This window comes from Dryobates pubescens, chromosome 31 (assembly GCF_014839835.1).
Source record: "Dryobates pubescens isolate bDryPub1 chromosome 31, bDryPub1.pri, whole genome shotgun sequence".
Lineage (NCBI taxonomy): Eukaryota > Metazoa > Chordata > Aves > Piciformes > Picidae > Dryobates > Dryobates pubescens.
Genome location: NC_071642.1, coordinates 9512879 through 9538449, shown reverse-complemented (window position 1 = coordinate 9538449; position 25571 = coordinate 9512879). Strand labels below are relative to the sequence as shown.

General features: G+C 66.1%; 1 protein-coding gene across 7 annotated transcripts; it reads left to right on the top strand.

The window, feature by feature from the left end:
* Window positions 1–596: 596 nt before the first annotated feature.
* On the top strand, window positions 597–24958 carry CAMK2B (calcium/calmodulin dependent protein kinase II beta). Of its 7 annotated transcripts, none has more exons than XM_054175416.1 (21): window positions 597–729; window positions 3507–3601; window positions 7170–7229; window positions 7637–7691; window positions 7830–7895; window positions 10150–10222; window positions 10761–10863; window positions 11256–11339; window positions 12102–12196; window positions 12376–12498; window positions 12816–12899; window positions 13831–13873; window positions 14363–14437; window positions 16723–16760; window positions 16845–16916; window positions 18669–18713; window positions 19025–19073; window positions 21990–22065; window positions 22173–22267; window positions 23073–23307; window positions 24769–24958. In XM_054175416.1, the coding sequence occupies exons 1-20, from the start codon at window positions 665–667 to the stop codon at window positions 23303–23305; spliced, it is 1629 nt and encodes a 542-aa protein (XP_054031391.1). In that variant the 5' UTR covers window positions 597–664; the 3' UTR covers window positions 23306–23307; window positions 24769–24958. The 7 variants fall into 7 exon arrangements, with proteins under 7 accessions (XP_054031391.1, XP_054031390.1, XP_054031394.1 ...); XM_054175415.1 differs by having other exon boundaries at window positions 16720–16760; XM_054175419.1 differs by lacking the exon at window positions 14363–14437 and having other exon boundaries at window positions 598–729; window positions 16720–16760.
* The last annotated feature ends 613 nt before the right edge of the window (window positions 24959–25571 follow it).

The window sequence follows — 25571 nt, the reverse complement described above, 5'->3', positions numbered from 1 at the left end:
AGCTGGATATTGGGGGTCTCTGAATAGGATGGAGTCCCGGGGGGGTGCATCTGAGGTCCTTTGTCGGGGGGTGGAAATGAGATCCCCGGGCGGGGGGGGAGGGGATCTGGATACAGGGATATTGGAGTGGAGGGGACCCGGGAGGGGGTCTGGGTTGTGGGGGGCCTTTTGGAGGGGGGTGGATGTAGGTCCTCGAGGCGGGAGGGGGTCTGGGTCCTGCGGAAGGGGAGGGAGTGGATATGAGGCCTCTTGGTCCCCCCACCGAGGGGGGAGTTTGGGATAAAGGGGTCCTGGGGGGCGGGGAGGAGGAATTTGTGTGGTTATTGCCCCGCTGGCGAGACAGCGGCTGGGGGAGCCCCGCAGGGTCCCGAGGGTCGCGGGAGAGGGATGCGGATGGGCTTCGGCGTGCGGGGGCGAGAGGGGAGGTGGTCCCAGCGCGGGGGCCGGTTCGAGGCGGGAGGTGCCCCGGGGGTGGGGGGGATCCCAGTCGCGGCAGGGGTGGGGGGCGGCGGAGGCTGTCCCGGGCTGGTGCCTCCCCCGGCCGGTGCCTCCCCCGGCCCCCGGCGGCGCCTCCTCCCGCCCCCCCGCGCCAGGCGGAGCCGGAGCCGGAGCGGAGCCGGTGCCGGTGCCGGGGCGGTTCATTGCGGCGCGGCGCGGCGGCAGCATGGCCACCACCGTGCCCTGCACCCGCTTCACCGACGAGTACCAGCTCTACGAGGAGATCGGCAAGTAAGAGCCGCCGGCACCGGCACGGGCACCGGCACGGGCACCGGCACCGGCACGGCCCGGGGCGGCAGCGGGGGTGGCGGGGGCGGGGGGCGCTGCCCGGGGCTCCGGCCGCCGCTCGGTGCAGACGTGACGCATCCCCTCCTCTCCTCCCCCCCCTCGGGAAGGGACACCCGGGACCGAACCCCCCAGCACCCCCCCGCAGGCCTCCCCCCAACCGGGACCGGCCCTGCCCAGCCTCCCCCTCCCCCCCCCCCATACTGCCCTCCCCCCGGTACTGGCCCTGCCTCCCCTCCCCCTTATACCGGCCCCCCTACCTCGTTCGGGTACCTGACCCCCCCCGGGACCTTACAGCGCCCCCACAGCAGCTCGGACAGCCCTCCCCCACCACCACCTTCCTCCGGGCCCCTCCCGCCTCCACAGACCCCCTCTAGTCCCTGCACCCCGTCGTTCCCAAGCCCCCTTCCCATCCTTATCCTCATGGACACCCATCCCTGCAGACCCCCTCGATCTTTTCTGGCCTTCCCTCTCCATCCCCCCCCTCCCCCCGCCAGTCCTTATCTATGCCCAGGTCACCCCAGACCCCCCTAGTCCCCACTTACCCATCCCCACTGACACTCCCCCCCCAGGCTATAACCACCCAGGACCCTATGGACCCTTCATCCCCCACCTCTCCTGACCCCCCCCCATCCCTCCCCACCTCTCCCCTGGTTCTTACAGACCATCCCCCATCCTTATAGCCCCTCTCGCTCCTACAGCCCCCACCTTCACAGCCTCCCCCACCCCCTCCAGATTGCTTGGTCCTTATAGCCTCAATCCCTCCAGACCCCCCCAAGATTTCACCAACGCCCCCCCCGACTGGTCCATATAGAACCCCCCAGAGCCCCTCAGTCACGCTAGACCACCCCCCATCCCCCCGAGTGCTTATAGCCCCCCAGGTCCCTACAGACATTGCTCATCCTCACAATCGTCCTTGAGCCCTCACAGGCACCTGCTCCTTTCAGCGCCCCCCCATATTCAGGGCGCCCCTGAACCCCCACCCTTATAGATCCCCCAGTTTCTCCAGCTCCACCTGATACCTCTGTAGCGCCCCCCCCCCAGCCCCGGTCCGTACAGACCCTCCTCATCCTCCAGCCGCCTCCCTCCCCAGCCCCCATTAGACCTTCTTGGGCCTTACATAACTCCCCAAATCCACTCTCCCCCCCGCCAGCCTTCTGTAACCCCCCCCAGTTCTAGACCCCAGGTCCCTTTTGCCCCCCCGAGAGAGCCATCCGCCTCCCCACTCCCCCCACCCCCGTGTCTGTGACCCTCCCCGGGGTGAGTGTTGTTGGGGGCGGAGGAGGAGCTTTTGGGGGGGGCTCATTTGCCCCCCAGGCCGTGGTGGAGGGGGGAGATGCACCGTGCCCGACATGCGTGCAGGGCTGAGGGGGGGAAAACTGGGGGGCGGGAGGGGCAGATGGGGACAGACCTCGCCGGGGGGGGCCACCCCCGTAGCAGGGGGGGTGTTTTGCAAGGAGAGCCATGGCCCTTCTGTGGGTACCGCGGGGGGCAGCCGCGGTGCTATCCGGGGCGATTCCTCCTCTCCCCCAAACGCAGCCCGTCCTGGTTGCCATGGCAACATGGCTTCTCCCCCCCCCCCCCGCCATCCCTCCGTGTCACCTGCCAGCCACCGCGCCCGGCCCCCGCCCCTCTCGGGGCTTTCGGGGACATCTGCCCCCGGTGGGGAAACTGAGGCGCAGCTTGCGGGGAGGGGAAGTGAGGGTCACCTCCTCCCGCTGGAGCTGGCATCCCCCTGGTGTGCTCCGTCCCTGCGGCCGCCTGGGCGAGGGTCGGGAGACCCGGGTCGGGAGATCCGGGGGGTGCCGGGCCCCTCGGGAGTTGCCCCTCGTTCCCTAGCGGTGGCATGGTGCCCCCGCCCGGCCAGCAGGGACCCTCCGTGTCCAGGGATGTAGGGACCGCGGCGCGGTAGCACGGGTCGGCCGGTGCCCCCCACAACGGGATCGTCATCTCTGATGTATCCTCACTCGACTCGGGGACTGTGCCCCGTGAGGGTCCCCTCTGTGCCCACCCCGACGCTGCCCGGACCCCCCGCAAGGCATGGGTGCCGCTGAGCTGGGACACAGCTGTCCCTGGGGACCCCGGCGGGCAGGGGACAGGCAGGGACTTCGGCCCGGGACTTCGGCCCTGTGCAGGGACAGGTGGTGGTGGCACTCGGAGGGGCTGCGGCGAGCAGGTGGCACTGCCCGCTGCTAACGAAGCCACCCCGTGCCCTCCCTGTCCCTGCCCCTGTCCCCATTCCGGGGGCTGCCGCTGGCAGCTGGCTCCCTGTCGCCCACCGAGCCCTGGGCCCGCTGCCACCGCCACCAATAACGACACTGCCACCACGATCGCCATCGCCACCACCTGCGCCGCCACCATGGCCACCGCCGGCATCCGGGCCACCGCCGTCCCCATGGCAACGGCTGCCGGGGCCGGATCCAGCCGCCGACCCCCTGCGCGATGCAGCCCCCGCTCCCCTCCGGGCGCGCACCCCACCGCCCCCCTCCCCCCCCCATCCCCTGCACCTCCCCCGCCCCCCATCTGCACCCCGGACGTGCCCAGGGCCGCGCAGCCTCGGGGGCTCCTCCACCCCCCGTGCCAGGGTTCACCCCCCGGGTGCTGAGTCACGGCCAGCACAGCCCTCGGGCGCAGGGTGCTGAGTCACGGGTGGGAGCCCACCCGTGAGCGGTTCGGGCCGGGGGGGAGACAGGCGGGGGTCGCTGAGCCTGGCTCCCCCCCAGGGGGGCTTTCTCGGTGGTCCGGCGCTGCGTCAAGCTCTGCACCGGCCATGAGTACGCCGCCAAGATCATCAACACCAAAAAGCTCTCGGCCAGAGGTAGGACCCCCGGGGCCCCCCCAGCCCGGCCCCCCCCAGCCCGGCCCCCCCAGTGCCTGTGGCGATGCCTGTGGCGATGCTCATGTCGTCCGTAACACCTGTGGTGCCCATGGTGCCCGTGGCACCTGTGATACCCATGACACCTGTGGTGCCTGTGACACCCATGGTGCCCCTGGCGCCCATGGCGTCTGTGACACCCCTGACACCTGTGACAGCTGTGGTGCCAGTGACGCTCATGGCACCTGCGACTCCCAGACACCCGTGGTGCCCATGATGCCCCATGGTACCTGTGGCACCCCTGACACCCGCGGTGCTTGTGGTAGGGGCTGCCAGCTGGGGCTGGGGACCGAATCCTGCCCTTCCCATACCCACTCCTCTGCCCCAGGTTCTTGTGTGTCCCTTCCCCACCCCAGTGCTCAGTGTCCCATGCGGGGGGCCCAGGGCGGGGCACAGGACCCTGAGTGGGGAGGGGTCACACGAGGGAGCCAGAGCCGGCTGCTCATGGGGGGGGCATGGCCCAGGGTGGGTGGGGGACACTTGGACGTGAGCAGTGTGCAGATGTGTGCAGATGTGTGTGTCCAGATGTGTGTGCAGGTGTGTGTGCAGGTGTGTGTGTGCAGGTGTGTGTGTCCAGATGTGTGTGCAGGTGTGTGTGTGTCCAGATATGTGTCCAGATGTGTGTGCAGGTGTGTGTGTGTGCAGGTGTGTGTGTGCAGGTGTGTGTGTCCAGATGTGTGTGCAGGTGTGTGTGTGTCCAGATATGTGTCCAGATGTGTGTGCAGGTGTGTGTGTGTGCAGGTGTGTGTGTGCAGGTGTGTGTGTGCAGATGTGTGTGCAGGTGTGTGTGTGTGCAGGTGTGTGTGTGCAGGTGTGTGTGTGCAGATGTGTGTGCAGGTGTGTGTGTGTGCAGGTGTGTGTGTGCAGGTGTGTGTGTGCAGATGTGTGTGCAGGTGTGTGTGTGTGCAGGTGTGTGTGTGCAGGTGTGTGTGTCCAGATGTGTGTGCAGGTGTGTGTGTGTGCAGGTGTGTGTGTGCAGGTGTGTGTGTCCAGATGTGTGTGCAGGTGTGTGTGTGTGTGTCCAGATGTGTGTGCAATGTGTATGGAGAGGTGTGTGTGTGCAGGTGTGTGTGTCCAGATGTGTGTGCAGGGATGTGTGTGTGCAGGTGTGTGTGCAGGTGTGTGTGGAGAGGGGTGTGTGTGCAGGGATGTGTGTGTGCAGGTGTGTGCAGATGTGTATGTGTGCATGTGTGTGTGTGCAGGTGTGTGTGTTCATGTGTGTGTGAAGATGGGGGTGTGCAGGGTGGGGGTGTGCAGGGGTGTGTGTGTGTGCAAATGAGTGTGCAGATGGATGTGTGTGCCAGCTATACACAGCTATTAGCACACAGAGACAGACATATGGACATACACACATGGACACACACACACACATCTGCACACACACACTTGGACACACATGTGCACATACGAGTGCGCACACATGTGTGCAGACACATGGATACATGTGGACACATCTGCACACACACATGTGCACACACACACGGGGACACACATTGACACACGTGTGCAGACACATGGATACACGTGGACACATCTGCACACACACATGTGCACACACACACACAGGGACACACATTGACACACGTGTGCAGACACGTGGATACACGTGGACACATCTGCACACACACATGTGCACACACACACGGGGACACACACATTGACACACGTGTGCAGACACGTGGATACACGTGGACACATCTGCACACACACATGGGGACACACACATGGACACATGCGTAGATACTCACACACATGGACACACAATCACATACACATATGAACACACACACATGTGCACACTCACACACACTCACACACAGTCACACACACACACACTCACACACACTCACACACACTCACACACCCATGTAGAATAGAATAGAATTAACCAGGTTGGAAAATACCTTTGAGGTCATGGAGTCCAACCTACACCCAGCACCATCTGACACACACACACGGGGACACATATCCACACACACATAGATACACACACACGTGTACTCTCACACACATGGACACACATGGGGACACACACACACACATACCCATGGACACACGCAGATGGGCACACATACATACACATGGTGACACACACACGGGGAGACACACACACACACATGGACACAAACTCACACGGACACAAACTGACACATACAGACATGGACACACACACTGACACACCCATGTACACTCACACACATGGACACACACACTGACACACCCATGTACACTCACACACATGGACACACACACTGACACACCCATGTACACTCACACACATGGACACACACACTGACACACCCATGTACACTCACACACATGGACACACACACTGACACACCCATGTACACTCACACACATGGACACACAGAGAATCACCAAGGTTGGGAGGGACCTAAGATCATCAAGGCCAACCTGTCACCACAGACCTCCTGACTAAACCATGGGCAGACACTCACACACACATGGACACTCACACACATGGACACACGCACACATAGAGACACACATGGGGACACGCACACACACATGGACACACACTCACATACACATGGACACACACAGACACAGACACACACTACACACACACGGACACACTACACACACATGGACACACACACATGAACACATACACACATGGACACACACTACACACACATGGACACAAACACATGTGGACACACACATGGATGGACACACACATGGACACACACTGACATACACACGGACACACACAGACATGGACACACATGGACACACACACAGACACACACACACGGACACAAACACACACATGGACACACATGGACACACACACGTGGACACACACACACGGACACAAACACACACATGGACACACACATGGGCACACACTACACACATACACACACACACACACGGACACACACACACAGACACACTATGCACACATGGATACACATATGGACACACTCACACGGGCATGGACACACACATGGACACACACTCACGTACACATGGACACACACGTGCACACCAACGTACACACGCACGTGGACACACACATGGACACATACACATGGACACATACACACACACACATACCACACACACACATGGACACACACGTGGATACACACACATATGGACACACACTCACACGGACACACACACGCACATGGACACACACACTGACACACACCACAGACACACACATGGACACACACATGCACATGGACACACACGGACACACACTCACACGTGGACACACACACGGACACACACTCGCACATACTGTCACACGCATGTTCGTTCCCACACGTGTGTGTCCCCTGTTCACACCTCCCCTCCTCTGCTCCCACCCTGCTCTCGCTGTGCCTCCTGCGCCTTCCCGGCGCTGCCTGTCGCAGGCACTGCGCTCACCGCTGGGGGGCAGCCGCGGGCCCCTCGGCAGGGGCAGTGACCCCCTCGGGGGTGTCCCCGGGTGTGGGGGGCTGGCCCGGGTGCCCCTCCTGACCCCTGTCCCCCCCAGACCACCAGAAGCTGGAGCGGGAGGCCCGGATCTGCCGGCTGCTGAAGCACTCCAACATCGGTGAGTGGCACCTGCGGGGCGCGCGGCCTGGGGAGGGCTCACCCCTGGGGCACCGCTGGGTGCCACTCCGGAGACATCCTGGATGCCACGTGTGTGGCTGGATGCCCCTCCGGGCCTATATGAGGTGCCACCCTCCTGGGTTCTGTAGGGTGTCAGCACTGGGAGGTATTGAGTCCCCCCGGGCACAACCTGGGCATCCCTCCTGGTGACACACAGTTGATGTGCTGGGTGCCCCCCCGGGCACACACTAAGCACCCCCTTGGTGATGTGGGGTTCCAGGCATGGGGTCCTGCTGGGTGCCCTCCCTGGGGACTCATGGGATGCAGGCATGAGGCTGCGTGTGCCAGGCTCAGCTGTGCCAGGTGTGCCTGCCTGTGCCGTGCCCCACTCCATGCCTGTCCCCTCAGTGCGGCTCCACGACAGCATCTCGGAGGAAGGCTTCCACTACCTCGTCTTTGACCTGTGAGTGAGGGTCCGAGGGGTGCGGGGGGGCCGGGGCGGTACTGGGGGTGGGGGGTTGAAGGTGTCCTTGGAGGATTAGGAGGTGCCAGGGGACGCCGGGGTGCCCGGGGGTGACGCGGTGCCCTGGCTGCCTTGCAGGGTGACCGGTGGGGAGCTCTTCGAGGACATCGTGGCACGGGAGTACTACAGCGAGGCCGATGCCAGGTGAGCCCCTGTGCCCGCCCAGCCCCTCCCCACAGCCCCCTCTGGACAGCCCCCGAGCCCCCCAGTGCCCCCCGCCGGGGGGGCTGCAGGGATGGGGCAGCTGCAGCCAGGCAGGCAGGGGGGGCACCCAGTGGGTGCGGGGTTGCCCGAGGTGCCCCTCACACGCCCATGACCCCAACCCCCTGCCCCCTGCTCCACCCTGCTGCCAGGTGCTCAGTGGGCACCCCCATCCCTCATGCTGCCCCCTCCCCGCTGAGGCCTGGCGCTGTCGCCACTGTGCGCGGGGGAGCTGGCGGTGGGCGGGGGGGCCCTCCCGGCCCCCCCAGCCCCCCCTCCAGCGCCGGTGCCACCCCCAGGCCCTGTGTGCCCGCCGTGTGCCCGTCCCCGTGGTCTCTGGGCTTTCACAACATTGTTTCTCCCCCTCTCTCGTTCCCCCCATCTCCGTCCCCCGGTCCCTGTCCCCCCCTCCCATGCCCCCCAACCCCCGCCTCCGTCCGTCCCCCCCCGCCCCACATCCCCGCCTGTCTCCCATCACGCGTGGCTCGGGCTCTGTGTGTCCGTCTGTCTGTCCATCTGTCCGGCCGTCCCACTGCTGCCTGTCCGCTCGCTGCCACCCCGGCACGCCCCCTCCCCGTGTTTTGTCTCCCACCCCCCACCTGCCCTTCTGCCCCTCCCGCCCCTGTCCCCCCTCCTGCTCCCTCACCCCTTTATCCCCATCCCGGTTCCTCCCTCATCTACTCCCTCCACCCCCCCCCCCAAATTCCTGCCCCCTCTGCTATCCTCTGCCTCTCCATCCTGCCCCCCCCATCCCTATCCTCTGCCCTCTCCCACATCCTGTCCCCCCCTTCACCTGCACCCTGTCCCCCTTTCCTCCCCCCATCCCACGCCTCTCCATCCCGCCCCTCATCCTGCCCCCTTCCCACCCCTTGCTCCCCCTCTGCCCCCCTACTCCTTTTTCCCACCCCCTCCCCTTCTCCCACCCCCTCACCTCCATCCTGCCCCACTCAACCCCTCCCCTTTCCCAATACCTGTTCTTCACCCTGCCCCCCTTTACCCCCATCCTTCCCCCCTCCTGCTCCCCTCCTACCCCCTACTCCCCACTCCTCCCCTCTCCCCTCCCGTGCCCCCGCCCCCCGCCCCCCGTTTTGTTTTGCAGTCACTGTGTCCATGAGCTATTTGCCCGCGTTTCTCCCACCCATCACTTTGCCCCCGTGCAGAGGGAGCCGCAGGTCAGTATACCCCGGGGGGGGCCGGGAGGGGCCGTGCCCCCCGCCCGCAGGAGCATCGTCGCTGCCCGGGCCCACGCTCCCCGCACCGACCCCGCTTTGGGGCTCTCTCCTCCTCCTCCTTTTTCTTGCCCCCCCTCCCTTCCCCTTTTTTTGCCCCCCGTCCTTGAAGGGAGGTTGCCCCCTCCCCACCACCCCCAGCCGGGGGCTCTCCCATCACCCCCATCTCAGCCTCTCATCCCCCCTGCTCCTTCCCTCTTTCTTTCTTGTCTCGTCTCCATTCGCCCCTCCCCCCGCCGGCCCCTCTGTCCCCTCCCCCCACATCAGTCCTGTCTGGGGGACCCCGGCGCCGGGCGGCAGCAGGGCTGGGAAGGTCCCCGGGTGGGGGGCACGGCAGCACCGTCAGGGTGAACCCTTGTGGCTCCATGCCAAGAGGGGAGCCCCCCAGCAGTGACCCCCTGGACAGTGACCCTCCCATGCATTAGCCCCAGGGCTGACATCCCCGGACAGTGACCCCCGCAGGCAGCGACCCCTCGCTTAAGGGTGACTCCCCCCCGCCAAGGGTGACCCTCAGACAGTGAGCTCCCCTTAGGGGTCAGACCCCTGGGGGTCATTGATCCCCCCACGGGTTACCCCCAGACAGGGCTGACTCCCTCAGGCCCCCAAGACTTTGACACTCCCAGGGATGTCCTCCCAGGTGCCACCCAGGCAGTGACTCCTCCATGGTGACCCCTCCAGGGGTGGTCCCCCAGGAGTGTGCCCTCCCCATGAGGCAGTGACCCCCCCCAGACAGTGACCCCCCCCAGACAGTGACCCCCTCAGAGGTGACCTTCAGGAAGTGACACCCCTCTGCCCCAGCGGAAGGGGGGTGCCAGTGTCAGCACCCCAAGGTCACTGTTCGGTTCTGTAGGGCCCCCCCAGAGTGCAGCGGGGTGGAGGGGTTGGCTTAGGGGTCCCGGGGGGTCCAGGAGGTGGTGGGAGGTGGCTGTGCAGCAGGTCCCTGACCACTCCTCCCCCTTTGCACGCAGCCACTGCATCCAGCAGATCCTGGAGGCTGTGCTCCACTGTCACCAGATGGGGGTGGTCCACAGGGACCTCAAGGTGAGTGTCCCCTCCCTGCCCCTCTGCCCCTCAGGCCTGGGGTCATCAGAGTTGGGGGGGAGTGGGGTTGGGGGGTGCAGGATGAGTCCCCAAGCCCCCGGGCCCTTGGAGTGTGGGGGTGTCACTGAGCTCTGCTCTGGATGCCCCCAGCTGCCATCTCCCCTTTCTGGGGGTGCAGGTGACCCACCCCTGAGCTGAGCTGGGGGGCAGTGCCAGTCCCCCTGCCCACGGCTTGCCCTCACCTTCCTCTGTTGTGAGCAGCAGCTGGGTGGGATTTGGGGGTTGGGGGCTGGGCTGTGGGAATGGGATTGGGCAGGACACAGGGATGAGGCTGGGTGGTACTGGGCTGGGGCTGGACGTGGCATCTGTGCCACCTGGCTCCCCCTGGGCATTGGATGGGGGCACTGTCTGCAGCCCTGCTAGCACAGGGGTGGCAGCCAGGTAGGACCCATGTGATGGCTCCTCTGCCTCCCTCCACTGCCCCCCTGCCCTGTGCCCACCACTGCCTGGGCCTGGCACTGCCCTGGCACTGCCACAGCCAGAGAACCTGCTCCTGGCCAGCAAGTGCAAAGGGGCAGCAGTGAAGCTGGCAGACTTCGGCCTTGCCATCGAGGTGCAGGGGGATCAGCAGGCCTGGTTCGGTGAGTGCCAGCCTGGCTCCTGCCCACCACCTCCCTGCCCCATGCCCACCGCGGCCCTTCTGCACGCCCACTGCATCCCGCCTGTACCCACCGCATCCCTGCCCCATGCCCACTGCATCCTGCTCACCAGGCCCCAGCCCTGTGCCTGCCACATCCCTGCTCTTTGCCTGCCAAGTGCCTGTCCCGTGCCAGCCGCATCCTACCCCACGCTCACCCCAGCCCTGCCCCATGCCCACGGCATCCTGCTCACCACCTCCCAGTCCCGTGCCCAGTGCATCCCCGCCCCATGCCTGTGCCCCAGGCCCATGCCCACCACGTGCCCCCGTTGCCAACCCTGTCCCTGCCCCCTGCCTGCCGCAGCTGGGCTCAGCCTCTGCCCCTCTCTGTGCCAGGCTTTGCGGGCACGCCTGGCTACCTCTCCCCTGAAGTCCTGCGCAAAGAGGCCTATGGCAAACCCGTGGACATCTGGGCATGTGGTAAGAGCCTGACCTGCTGCCACCCTGGGCCCCTGCCCACTCTGTGCCCTTCCCAGCTCCATCCTTGCCCATCCCATTCCCATCCCAGCCTCACCTTGCTCCCCTCCCCGCTCCCACACTTGTCCCACCCAGCACCCATCCTGTCCCCATCCTGTCCCTGTTCCCTTCATCCTGTCCCCAGTCCTGATCGCGCCCATCCTGCCCCCTTTATCCTGACCCCACCCTGTCCCCACCCTGTCCCCACTCCCACCCCTGTCCCTGTTCCCTTCATCCTGTCCCCAGTCCTGACCGCGCCCATCCTGCCCCCTTTATCCTGACCCCACCTTGTCCCCACCCTGTCCCCACTCCCACCCCTGTCCCTGTTCCCTTCATCCTGTCCCCAGTCCTGACCGCGCCCATCCTGCCCCCTTTATCCTGACCCCACCCTGTCCCCACCCTGTCCCCACTCCCACCCCTGTCCCTGTTCCCTTCATCCTGTCCCCAGTCCTGACCACGCCCATCCTGCCCCCTTTATCCTGACCCCACCCTGTCCCCACCCCTGTCCCCATCTTGGTCCTGCCTCCTTTATCTCATCCTGGTCCCTGTGCCAGTCCCCATCTTGAGCTGTGTGCCAGGGCTGTTCCACTCTCTCCCAGGTGGCTGCCGCCATAGGGCACAGTGCCATCCTGGGGCCTGTTGCCCCGGGGCAGGGCCCGGTGGGGAGCCACAGGGTGGCAGAGGGTTGTGTGTGCCCTCAACCCTTCCCCTGCTGCCCCTCGCCAGGTGTCATCCTCTACATCCTGCTGGTGGGGTACCCCCCGTTCTGGGATGAGGACCAGCACAAACTCTACCAACAGATCAAGGCCGGTGCCTACGACGTAAGTGCCGGCGCCAGCCCGGCAGCTGCGCGCTCCGGACCCTACCGAGGGACTGACCCCTGCCTCAGGGCTGCTTTGGGTGGCCGCCTGGGGACGCGTGGGGGGGTGGGGGCCCAGAGGTGCTGCAGGGCTGCCCCAGCCCTCACCCCTGCCACCTCCCTGCCCCTTGCCCCGTGCAGTTTCCCTCCCCCGAGTGGGACACGGTGACCCCCGAAGCCAAGAACCTCATCAACCAGATGCTGACCATCAACCCTGCCAAGCGCATCACAGCCCACGAAGCCCTCAAGCACCCCTGGGTCTGCGTAAGTGCCGCGGCCCTGCCGCCGGGGGGCCCTGCCGCCGGGGGGCTCTGCCGCCGGGGGGCCCTGCCGCCGGGGGGCTCTGCCGCCGGGGGCCCTGCCGCCGGGGGGCTCTGCCGCCGGGGGGCCCTGCCGCCGGGGGGCTCTGCCGCCGGGGGGCCCTGCCGCCGGGGGGCTCTGCCGCCGGGGGGCCCTGCCGCCGGGGGGCTCTGCCGCCGGGGGCCCTGCCGCCGGGGGCCCTGCCGCCGGGGGGCCCTGCCCCCGCCCCCGCCCCGCCCCCGCCCCAGCCCAGCCTGGCACTGACGCTGCTGTCCCCACAGCAACGCTCCACCGTGGCCTCCATGATGCACAGGCAGGAGACCGTCGAGTGTCTGAAAAAGTTCAATGCCAGGAGGAAGCTCAAGGTGAGAGAGGCTGAATGTGGCCCTGGTCCTGCCCGTTGGCACCGCCCTGCCCATCCCCACGGGGCACAGCACCGCCCTGCCCATCCCCATGGGGCACGGCACCGCCCTGCCCATCCCCACGGGGCACAGCACCGCCCTGCCCATCCCCAGGGGGCACAGCCCTGCCCATCCCCAGGGGGCACGGCACCGCCCTGCCCATCCCCAGGGGGCACGGCACCACCCTGCCCATCCCCACAGCTCCCGCAGGGGGCACAGCACCGCCCTGCCCATCCCCATGGGGCACAGCACCACCCTGCCCATCCCCACGGGGCACAGCACCGCCCTGCCCATCCCCACAGCTCCCGCAGGGGGCACAGCACCGCCCTGCCCATCCCCACAGCTCCCGCAGGGGGCACGGCCCCATTGCGGCGGTGCCATGGTCCTGGCCCGGCCCTGCCCAGTGCAGCACAGTCACATCTTGGCAGCGCCTGCTGCAGCATGGCCTTGCCCCTGCCACCCCACACTCCTGCCCTGGTGTGATGGGTGCCCAGTGCTTCCGTGCCCGGTGCCGTCCAACCCTGGCAGCGCGCTGGTGCCTCCCTACAGGGCGCAGTCCCTGTGAGGTGGTGCCGTGGTCCCATCCTGGCCATGCCTGCTGCATCACAGTGCCACTCTGGCCGTGCTTGGTGCTGTGCCATGTGCTACTCAGCACAGCACAGTGCCCTCCTGCCCCTGCCCAGGACTGTCACACCGTGTGACAATGTCCTCCTGCCCAGGGTAGCACACTGTGCCATGGTGCCCTCCTGGCCGTGTGCAATGTGTTGCCCAGTGTGCCCTTGCCTCTGCCCAGCCGGTCATGCTGTGCCCCATTTGTGCCCCTGCCATCCCCCCACTCCCTCCCATCCCGCACCCCCGCTGCCACCCCCAGCCTGACACTGTCCCCCGCTTGCAGGGAGCCATCCTCACCACCATGCTGGCCACCAGGAACTTCTCAGGTAAGGGGGGGCTCCAACTGGCTGGGGGGGGCCGGGGGCCGCAGCCCCCTCCCCGCAGCCCCCTCCGAGGCCGGTGCCCCCTTCTCTCTGTCGCTGTCTTTCTCTCTTTCTCCCCTTCCCACCCCCCCAAACACCTCCCACCCCCATTTTTTCCCCCGTCGCCGAGGCATAACCCGGGGGGGGGTCCAGGACACGCCCCCCCCCTCCCCAGGCACCCAGCAGCAGGTAGTGCCCGGTCCCGGTGTGTCCCCCCCTGACCCACCACGGGGGGGACCACGGCGCGGGGCCGGGGGTGACACCGCAGCATCAGCAGCCCCCCGCAGCCCTGCGGCAAGGGCCGGGGCCAGGGGCGCCCCGGCAGCTGTTGGGGGGGGTGGCGGGGGGGGGAGAGGAGGCGGTGGTGTGTGGGGGGGTGTCCCGGCTGCCCCCCGCCCCGGTGCCCCCCTAACGGAGCTCCGCTCCCTCTCTCTCTCTCTCTCCTGCCCGCAGTGGGCAGACAGACCACAGCTCCTCCGACCATGTCGGCGGCCGCCGCCGGGGCCCCCCTGGGGCTGGTGGAACAAGGTAGACGTGTCCGCACAGGGCCCCCCCGGCCCCCACCCCAGCCCCCGACCCCCGGCCCCCGCTTGATCTCTCTCTGTGTGTCCCCCACCCACCCTGGATCCTTTGTCCCTATGTCCCCTTCCAACCATCCTCTTCTCCCCCCCAGGAAGGTTTCGGGTACCCTCCTCGAAAATGGGAGCGCTGGCATGGCCCCCCCCCGGCATGGACTCCCCCTGCATTGCCTCCCCCTCCCCAGCCTCTCCCCCTCCCCACGGGGACTGAGAGATGCCACTGTCCTTTCCCCCTGTCAGGTGGCTGTTGTCACTCTCGCTGCCACCCACCCTGGCAGTGTCTCCTACCCACCCCCCCCACTGTCACCTACGCCTGTGGGGGTCTCTGTGCCCCCTCCCCCACAAGATGTGCCCCTCCCCCCATCCTGGGGATACTGCTTGGGTGCTTGTGCCCTGCCCCAGGCCAGTAGTCCCCGGCATGGGGGACACAGTGTGGTGACAGCCCCCCGGAGGCCCCCCCCGGGGCAGCAATGTGGCTCTCTGGGGGTGAAAGAAAACAAAGATCATTTTAGCCCCCCCCGCCCCCATTGCTCCCTGCCAAGCACCCAGCGGGGGGCACAGCCCTGCATGGAGGGGGACGAACCAGCTGCATGCACCACGTCCCCGCCGTGTCCCCCGCTCTGTGTGCCCCCCGCACGGCCCCCAGCCCCGCACCGCTCCGCACGCCCCCCCCCCGCATGTGCCCCCCCCGCACGGCTTCCCGAGGGCTGCAGCCGGTGTTCGTGGCGCCGCGGAACACTCGGCGGGGTCTTAAACCGTTGCCCCCTGCCCCCACATAAGGGCTACAGCTGCCCCCCCGCGCCCCCTTCCGTCTCCCCTCCTCCCCCTCTCCCCCCCGCCCAGTTCGGCTCTGGTTTAAACTCACCTCTCAGCGCCTGCTTTCAGAGGAGGGACCACGACCCTTGGGGACCGCCCCCACCAGGGTCCCCCGGGAGAAACATGGCTCCGTCAGGGGTGGGGGGGCAGGGGTGTCCCCTCCCCCCCCCCTTCATCTGCCCTACCTCCGCAGTGGGTGCTGCTCGGTGCCACCCGGCTGCCACCCACCTTGGCAAGGCACGCCCCCACTCTGCCCGCGATGCCAGGGCCGGGAGGGGGAGGACGGGGGGGAGAGGGTGGAGTTGGTGTGTCCCCGAGCTCGGAGGTGACACCCCCACCCCACCCCCACCCCACCCCCGGCCTCCTGTGCCCCCTCCTTTCATGTCCCCCCCACGGCCAGAGGTCCCAATAGCTGTGACAGTGAGAGATGCTCTTCCCCACACTCTCCCTCCTCGTCCCCCTCCAGGGTGACACTGAGGGGGGGCACAGGGGGCCGCCCCCCCCCGGCTCAACTCATCTTTTTATGTTGGTTTTTTATGTTTTTCCTTTTCCTCCTCTCCCTCCATTTCTCTCTTGCCCCTCCCCCTCTCTCGCTTTCCTCTCTGCATTTCTCCAAGGTAAGCCAGCTCTGCCCCACCCTCTGGGGGCCACCAGGCTGGGGGACCCCCCCCTCAGTTTGGGGACTCCCCCACCCCCAGGATGAGCACAGTTCCCCCAGGATGGGGACAGGTCCCAAGCCTGGGGACACTGCTCCAGGTTGGGTGTCTGTCCCCCGGGCCCAAGATAAGGACACTCCCCAGGCTGGGGACTCCCCCTCCAGCTCTTGTTTGTGTCCCCGGGGTGGGACACAGCCCACTGGAGGTGTTCCCCAACATGGGGACACTGCTACCAGTTTGGGACACCACCCCCCCCAGGATGGAGAAACACACCCCCGAGATGGGGACATCTCCCCTAGGATGGGGACACCCCCTAGGTTGGGGACATCTGCCTCAGCACGGGGACCCTCTCCCATATAGGGTCACCTCCCAGTTTGAGGACCCCCCCAGGTTGTGGGCACCCCCAGGTTGAGGAAACCCTCAGTTTGAAGCAACGTCCAGGCTGGGAACACCCCCAGGTTGGGGACACCCCACTTTGAGGACATCCCCATGCTGGGGACACCCTCAGGTTGAGGATACCCCCAGGCTGAGGACACCCCAGGTTAGGGACGCCCCAGGTTAGGGACACCCCCAGGCTGAGGACGCCCCCTTGCCAGTGTCGCCCCCTCCAACACTGGGGGGGGCTGGGTGCTGCCGGCTCCCGCTGGTGCCGCAGGGTGGGAGGTGGGCAAGGGCTGTCAGGGTGAGGGGACACGCAGCGTCCTTGTCCCCAGGGAGGGGCAGCCGCTGACGCTCTGCCCCTCTCGCCCCCGCCCCGCAGCAGCTAAGAGCTTACTGAACAAGAAGGCTGACGGCGTGAAGGTGAGGGGCCGCGGGGGGGGCACGGGGGGAGCCAACCCCAACCCGCCCCAGGTCGCTGAGCCCCCTCCTCTGTCCCCTTCCCAGCCCCAGACCAACAGCACCAAAGGCAGCGCCGGCGTCACCAGCCCCAAGGGGACCCTCCCACCCGCCGCCCTGGTAGGTGCCCCCCCTGCCCCCGCCGCCACCACCCCCGGTGCTCCCCCCCGCCGGATCCATCCCCCCGCCCATCCCATCCCATCCCATCCATCGCCATGCCCCACCCCCGCGCGGCTGTCCGTCCGTCTGTCCGGCCCGGGGGTTGGGGTGGGGGCAGCGAGGACAGGGCTGAAGAGTGGGGGCAGGATACGGGCACGGGGGTGCCCCCCCCCCCCAGGGACAAGGTGGGTGCAGGGAACAGGCAGAGAGAAGCCCCTGCCGTGGGGACGTGAGGTGGGTGCAGGGCATGGGGATGCCCCGTGGCAGGGGGGCGAGGTGGGTGCAGGCTACGGGCACGAGGATGCTGCTCCGTGCAGACAGGATGGGTACACATGTGGGCACAGGAGGTACCCGACGGGACTGGCAAGGTAGGTGCAGGAACAGGACACAGCAGTGCCCCTGCCATGGCAGCAACAAGATGGGTGCAGGACGTGGGCATGAGGGTGCCTGCAATGCAGACAGCAAGGTGGGTACAGAGGTGCCTGTCATGCAGAAAAGCTGGGTGCAGGGTACCCCCAGCAGGACCCCAGTGGCATGGACAGCAGGTGGGCACAGTGAGGTGGGGGCAGCATTCAGCTATGGGGATGCCCCCCCCCCCCCCGTGGATGGCAAGGTGGGTGCAGGCTGTGGGCACAGGGGTACCACACCACACAGATAAGGTTGGTGCAGGACGTGGGCACAGGATTTGTCCCCACCATACCCACGGTGAGGCAGGTGCAGGATATGGGCACGGCCCTGGGGATGCCAACCATGACCCCAGCAGCAAGGTAAGTGCAGGATATGGGCACAGGACCACTTGGCTGGCACAGTGGGGGCAGGATATGGGGGTGTGCTACGTGGACGCTAAGGTGGGTGCAGGATATGGGCGTGGGGCAGCACAGCGAGTGCAGGACATGGGCATGAACGTGACCAGCTGGTACCATGGGGGCATGACACGGGTAAAGTGATGCCCAGCTCACACAGTGAGTGCAGGATGCGGGCAGAGGGATGCTCGGCTGGCACAGGGAGTGAGGGATATGGGCACAGGGGTACCTGTGTGGTGCAGTAAATGCAGGATATGGGCATGGGAATGCCCAGCAGTGCAGGGAGCGTGGCACAGAGGCATGAGGATGTCCGGTTGGTGTAGCACGTACAGCCTGTGGCCGTGAGGATGCCCAGCTGGCACAGCGTGTGCAGGATGCAGGCACGGGGCTGCTCAGCTGGCACAGTGAGTGTGGGATACGGGCATGTGCGCGTCCAGCTGGTGCCATGGGCACGGGATACAGGTAAAGGGATGCCCGGGCAGCCCAGCGAGTGCGGGGTACCGGTAGGAGGATGCCCGGTTGGCACAAGCGTGTCGAGCACAGGGATGCCCGGCTGGTACAGCGAGTGTGGGATACGGGCACGGGGCTGCCCTCCAGGACCGGGGCGGCTCCAACTCGGCCGCCCGCGGGGTCCCGCCGCGCCTGTCCCCCGCCTGCGCCCTGCCTCCGTCTCTCTGTGAATTAAACCATTTGGCTGCCGCTGGACTAATGACTCTCTGCTTCTCTTCCCCCCCCCTGCTCCTCCCCACACCCGGTCTGGGTCTCTCTTCGCCCCCGTCCGCGTGCTGCTCGCTCCGTCGTCGTCCGTCCCCGACCCCCCCACCCCTCCGTTGTCCCCTCCCGGGCTCTCGCTTCCTCCTCCTCCCTCCCTCCCTCTCCCCCGCCTCTGTCTCTCTCCCTTCTCCCGTAGGAGCCTCAAACTACAGTAATTCATAACCCCGCGGACGGCGTCAAGGTATTGCTGCCTCTCTTCCCTTCTCGCTGACCCCGGGACCCCCCCGTGGGGGTCAGCAGGGACCCCGCTTCCACCTCCATCTTCCCCCCCCAGCATCACCCACGGCGCGGGTGGGCAGAGGGGGCCGTGGCGCTGGCGCAGACGAGGAGCGCGCGTGGGGCGTGGTGACGGCGGAGAGGGTCCCGGAGCCCCGCCCGCGGCCGTGCCGCAGAGCCCCGGCCGGGCTCGTCGCCCCCAGCCCCAGCCGGGCCGGCCTCTGACTCTCTCTCTTTGTGTCTCTCCCTCCCACACCGCTGCCGTCCCGCGGGCAGGAGTCGTCCGACAGCACCAACACCACCATCGAGGACGAGGACACCAAAGGTGACCCAGGGCAAGGCAGGGCTGGGGGGCGCTGGGGTGCTGCTGGAATGCACTGGGATGGCACTGAGATATGCTGGGATGGTGCTGGAATGCACTGGGATGGAGCAGGAATGCACTGGGAGAGAGATGGAGTGCCCTGGGATGGAGCTGGGTTGCAGTGGGATGGAGCTGGGTTGCACTGGGAGGAAGCTGGGTTGCAGGGGGGTGGTGCTGGAGTGTGACAGAATGCACTGGGATGGAGCTGGGTTGCAGGGGGGTGGTGCTGGAGTGTGACAGAATGCACTGGGATGGAGCTGGGTTGCAGTGGGGTGGTGCTGGAGTGTGACAGAATGCACTGGGATGAGGCTGGGTTGCACTGGAAGGAAGCTGGAATGCTGTAGGATGGAGCTGGAATGCACTGGGGTGGTGCTGGTTTGCACTGGGATGGTGCTGGAATGCACTGGAATGGCACTAGGATACATTGGGGTGTGCTGGGATGTCACTAGGGTGCACTGGAAGGGTGCTGGAATGAGCTGGGATAACACTGGAATGGCACCAGGATGCACTGGGGTGCACTGGGATATACTGAGATGTGCTGGGAAGGTGCTGGGATGGACTGGGATGGCAGTGGGATGCACTGGAGTGATGCTGGCATACAGTGGGATGGTGCTGAGATGAACTGGATAGAACTGGGATGTACTGGAATAGCACTGGGATGTAGCCCTGAGCTGCAGTGGGATGTCACTGGACAAACTGGAGTGTAAGGATGTGCTGCAGAGCAGCACTGGGACATACTGGGATGGAACTGGGTTGTATTGGAATGCACCAGAATGGAGCTGAGAGGTACCAGGGTGCAACAGGATGGCACTGGGATATACAGGGATGGAACTGGGCAGTGCTGAGAACGCACTAGAATAGCAGTGGGATGTACTGGGAAACACTGGGATGCACTGGGACAGCACTGGGATGCTCCTGGGTGACACTGGGATGCTCCTGGGTGGCACTGGGATGCTCCTGAGTGGCACTGGGATGGCACTGAGATGCTCCTGGGTGGCTCTGGGATGCTCCTGGGTGACACTGGGATGCAGTGGGTGGAATTGGGATGTAACTGAAATGGTACTGGGAAGCAATAGCATGGCACTGCAATTCACTGGAGTGGAACTGGGACGTACTGGGATGCACTGGAATAGCACTGGGACGCAGTAGATTTGCATTGGGATGCAGTAGGTTGTCCCTGGGATGCACTGGGACACACTGTGGTGTGATGATGTGCCATGGGCACACTGGGACATACTGGGATGGAAGCAGGCTGTATTGAAACGCACTGGAGGGGCCCTGGGAGGTGCTGGTGTGAACTGGGCTGCAGTCAGGGAGCCTGGGATGGCCCTGCAACACTCCACCATGTGACTGAGATGCAGTGGAGTGCACTGGGATGTACTGGGGTGTTCCTGGGATGCAGCAGGATTGCATTGGGATGGAACTGGAGTGTATTGGAATGCACTGGAACGACACTGGGGTGCACTGGGAGGTATCAGAGTGCACTGGAGTAGCACTGGGAGGCAATAGGATCACGCTGGAAGGTGGTGTGGTGCACTTGTATGGAACTGGAATCCACTGTAATACACTGGGGTGGTACTGGGAGACAGTGGGATGGCACTGGGAGACAGTGGGATGGAACTGGATGTATTGGGATATACTGGCATGTACTGGGGTAACATGTGAGATGCACTGGGAAGCACTGAGACACACTGAGCTGGCACTGCAAGGGCACTGGAATGCCTGAGCATACTGGGAGGGCACTGGGCAGCACTGGGATGTGCTGGGAGGGCACTGAGATGGCACTGGGCAGCACTGGGATGTGCTGGGAGAGCACTGAGATGGCACTGGGCAGCTCTGGGATGTGCTGGGAGGGCACTGAGATGGCACTGGGCAGCACTGGGATGTGCTGGGAGAGCACTGAGATGGCACTGGGCAGCACTGGGATGTGCTGGGAGAGCACTGAGATGGCACTGGGCAGCTCTGGGATGTGCTGGGAGAACACTGAGATGGCACTGGGCAGCACTGGGATGTGCTGGGAGGGCACTGAGATGGCACTGGGCAGCACTGGGATGTGCTGGGAGGGCACTGAGATGGCACTGGGCAGCTCTGGGATGTGCTGGGAGGGCACTGAGATGGCACTGGGCAGCTCTGGGATGTGCTGGGAGGGCACTGAGATGGCACTGGGCAGCTCTGGGATGTGCTGGGAGGGCACTGAGATGGCACTGGGCAGCACTGGGATGTGCTGGGAGGGCACTGAGATGGCACTGGGCAGCTCTGGGATGTGCTGGGAGGGCACTGAGATGGCACTGGGCAGCTCTGGGATGTGCTGGGAGGGCACTGAGATGGCACTGGGCAGCACTGGGATGTGCTGGGAGGGCACTGAGATGGCACTGGGAAGCTCTGGGATGTGCTGGGAGGGCACTGAGATGGCACTGGGCAGCACTGGGATGTGCTGGGAGGGCACTGAGATGGCACTGGGAAGCTCTGGGATGTGCTGGGAGGATGCTGGACCCCTGGGCCTTGGGGTGCTGGTCCTGGTGTGGCAGAGCTGGGGGTCCCTGGGTCTGTACCCAACATCCCCCTGTCCCCGAGGTGTGTCTGTCCCCATGGTCTGTCTCTCTGTCCCCAGGGTGTGTCCCCATGGTCTGTCTGTCCCAAGGTCCATCTGTCCCCATGGTCGGTCTGTCTGTCCCCAAGCCTTCCTCCCCATATCCCTTCTCCACCTCCCCTCCCCGTGCATGTGTCCCCCTGCCTCCCGGCCCCCCCCCCCCCCCCCCCGTCCTCCCCCCCTCTCCCCTGCCTCCGGGGACCCTGGTGCAGGGCGGGGCCTGGCCGCGGCCGGGCAGTGACAGTGTCTGTGTGCCCCCCGTGCCCCTGTGCCCCCCGTGCCCCCTGCAGCCCGCAAGCAGGAGATCATCAAAATCACAGAGCAGCTGATCGAGGCTGTCAACAACGGCGACTTCGAGGCCTATGCGTGAGTGCACCTGGGGCGGGGCCGGGGGCGGGGCTTGGGGTGGGGCCGGGGGCGGGGCCGGGCGAGGCGGGCTGGGGCCGCGCCGCAGCTCACCCAGTGCCTTGCAGGAAGATCTGCGACCCAGGGCTCACCTCCTTCGAGCCCGAGGCCCTGGGCAACCTGGTGGAGGGAATGGACTTCCACCGCTTCTACTTCGAGAACTGTGAGTGACTGCCCTGCCCCCCTGCTCCCCTGCCTGCACCCTGCCTGCCCTCTGCCTGCACCCTGCCCCCCCTGCCTGCACCCTGCCTGCCCTGCCTGCACCCTGCCTGCACCCTGCCTGCCCTCTGCCTGCCCTGCCTGCACCCTGCCTGCCCTCTGCCTGCACCCTGCCTGCACCCTGCCTGCGCTCTGCCTGCCCTGCCTGCACCCTGCCTGCCCTCTGCCTGCACCCTGCCTGCCCTGCCTGCACCCTGACCCCCTGCCTGCGCCCTGCCCGCGCCCTGCCCCCCCTGCCTGCCCCCTGCACCCTGCCCAATCCCTGTCTGCACCCTTCCCGCCCTGCCTGCACCCTGCCTGCCCTGCTTGCACCCTGCTCCCCCCTGCCTGCACCCTGCCTGCCCTGCTTGCACCCTGCTCCCCCCTGCCTGCACCCTGCCTGCCCTCTGCCTGCCCTGCCTGCCCTGCCTGCACCCTGCCTGCCCTCTGCCTGCCCTGCCTGCACCCTGACCCCCTGCCTGTGCCCTGCCCCCCCGCCTGCCCCCTGCACTCTGCCCAATCCCTGTCTGCACCCTTCCCGCCCTGCCTGCCCCCTGCCTGCCCCCTGCCTGCCCCCTGCCCCCCCCCCCGCCTGCCCTGCCTGCACCTCGCCTGCCCTACCCACACCCTGTCTACCCTGCCTATTCCGCTGCCTGTCGCCTGCTGCTTCCCCTGCCTGGTCCCTGCCCATTCCTGTACCTGTTCCCAGCCCATCCCCCTGCCCACTCCCTGCCCGAGCCGAGCCGAGCCGTGCCGTGCCGTGCCCGCAGTGCTGTCCAAGAACAATAAGCCGATCCACACCACCATCCTCAACCCCCACGTGCACGTCATCGGGGAGGACGCAGCCTGCATCGCCTACATCCGCCTGACACAGTACATCGACGCCCAGGGCCGGCCCCGCACCAGCCAGTCCGAGGAGACTCGCGTCTGGCACCGCCGCGACGGCAAGTGGCAGAACGTCCACTTCCACGGCTCGGGGGCCCCGGTCGCCCCCCTCCAGTGAAGGTGAGCAGGGGCTCGGGGGTGCCAAGGTGACCTGGTTTGGGCGGGCCCCCATCCCTGGCTTGGGGACCCTGGTTCGGGCTCACCCCCAACCCCTCAGAGCTCACAGGGTTGGGGTTTGTGGTGCTAAGGTGTCCTGGTCCAGCTTAACCCCATCACTGGGCTGGGGTCTGGGGGCCCTGGTTCAGAGTCACCCCCCACTCCTGCAGAGCTCTTGGGGTCAGGGTTTGGGGTGCCAAAGTGTCCCAGTTCAGCTTCACCCCATTCCAGCAAAGCTCCCAGGATTGGGGTTTGAGTCCCCTGGTTCAGCCTCACCCCCATCCCTGCAGAGCTCTCAGGGTTGGGGGTCAGGGTGCCCTGGTTCAGCCTCACCCCCATCCCTGCAGAGTTCTTGGGGTCAAGCCGAAGTGTCTGGACTTGGGCTTGCACCTGTTCATGCAGAGCTATGGGGGTTGGGGTCTCAAGGTGTCCTGGTCCAGGATCATCCCATCCCTCCAGAGCTCTTGGGGTTGGGATTCAGGGTTCAGGGTGCCCTGGTTCAGCCTCACCCCCATCCCTGCAGAGCTCTCAGGGTTGGGGGTCAGGGTGCCCTGGTTCAGCCTCACCCCCATCCCTGCAGAGCTCTTGGGGTTGGGGGGCAGGGTGCCAAGGTGTCCCAGTTCAGCTCACCCTTATCCCTGGGGATCTGAGGGTCCTGGTTCAGGCTCTTCCCTATCTAGGAGACCACATGGGGTCAGGAGTGAGGGTGCCCCAATTTGGGCTCACCCTTATCCACAGAGTGTGCAGGATCTGAGTCTGGGGTTCAGGGGTGCCAGGGTACCCCAGTTTTGTTTCATCCTGTCCCCACAGGGCTCATGGGGTTGAGGTTTGGGTGCCTCAGCTCAGGCTCACCCCTGTCCTGCAGAGCTCTCAGAGTTGGGGCTCAGAGTTTGGGTGCCTTGGCTGACCCCTGTCCCACAGAGCTCTCAGGGTTGGGGTTCAGGGTGCCCTGCTCCTGGCTGACCCCTGTCCCGCAGAGCTCTCAGGGTTGGGGTTCAGGGTGCCCTGCTCCTGGCTGACCCCCGTCCCGCAGAGCTCTCAGGGTTGGGGTTCAGGGTGCCCTGCTCCTGGCTGACCCCCGTCCCGCAGAGCTCTCAGGGTTGGGGTTCAGGGTGCCCTGCTCCTGGCTGACCCCTGTCCCGCAGAGCTCTCAGGGTTGGGGTTCAGGGTGCCCTGCTCCTGGCTGACCCCCGTCCCGCAGAGCTCTCAGGGTTGGGGTTCAGGGTGCCCTGCTCCTGGCTGACCCCCGACCCGCAGAGCTCTCAGGGTTGGGGTTCAGGGTGCCCTGCTCCTGGCTGACCCCTGTCCCGCAGAGCTCTCAGGGTTGGGGTTCAGGGTGCCCTGCTCCTGGCTGACCCCCGTCCCGCAGAGCTCTCAGGGTTGGGGTTCAGGGTGCCCTGCTCCTGGCTGACCCCCGTCCCGCAGAGCCTGGCGGTTGCTGTCCTGGTTCCAGCCCGACGGAGACGGCGATGGGAGCCGAGCCGGCAGCCGGAGCTGCGGCCCCTCAGCACGCGTCCGCATGCCTGTCCCCCCCCTCCGCCCCGGCCCCTCTCCTCCCCCTTCCAGTGCCTGTGTTTGCAGAAAACAAAAAGACAAAAAAAAAAGGCAAAAAAAAAAAAAAAAAGGCCAAACCGACGAGAAGAAGAACAACGAAAAAAGGGAAAAAAGGGAAAAAGCAACAGAAACAAACAAAACACACACAAAAAAGGGAAAAATCCCCACAGCGCCGAACTCGACCCAGCGCACCCCCAACCCCCAGCGCACCCCCAACCCCCAGCGCAGCCGCTCGGCCACGGGGCGGGGGGGAGCCGGGGGCCCCCTCCCTCCCTCCTCTCTGCTCGTCTCTGCCTTGGGGGGTGCCTCCCGGCCGGCGGGGGCGGGGGTCCCGGGGCGCCGCCCCCTCCCTGGCTGTGTTTGTGGCGTGTCGCTGTCGCTGGTGGTCGTTCTGTGGGCTCCGCTTTCGCTCCCCCCGCCCGGGCCCCTGTACATAGAGAGCTCTTTATTTTTGAATTCCCGGGGGGGCCTCGGCCACGGGGGGCTGGGGGGAGCTGCCGGCTGGTAAATGAGATGGGAGGGCAAGGACGGACAGACCCCCACTCCCCTCCCCCGCCCCCGGGAGCGTTGCGCGCAGGGGGGCCGTGCCGTCCCCGGGGCGCTGCTGGCGCAGGGGGAGCCTTGGGAGGGGGCCCCCGGTGAGCGCCGGTCCCCATCTCGGTGACAAGGCCTAG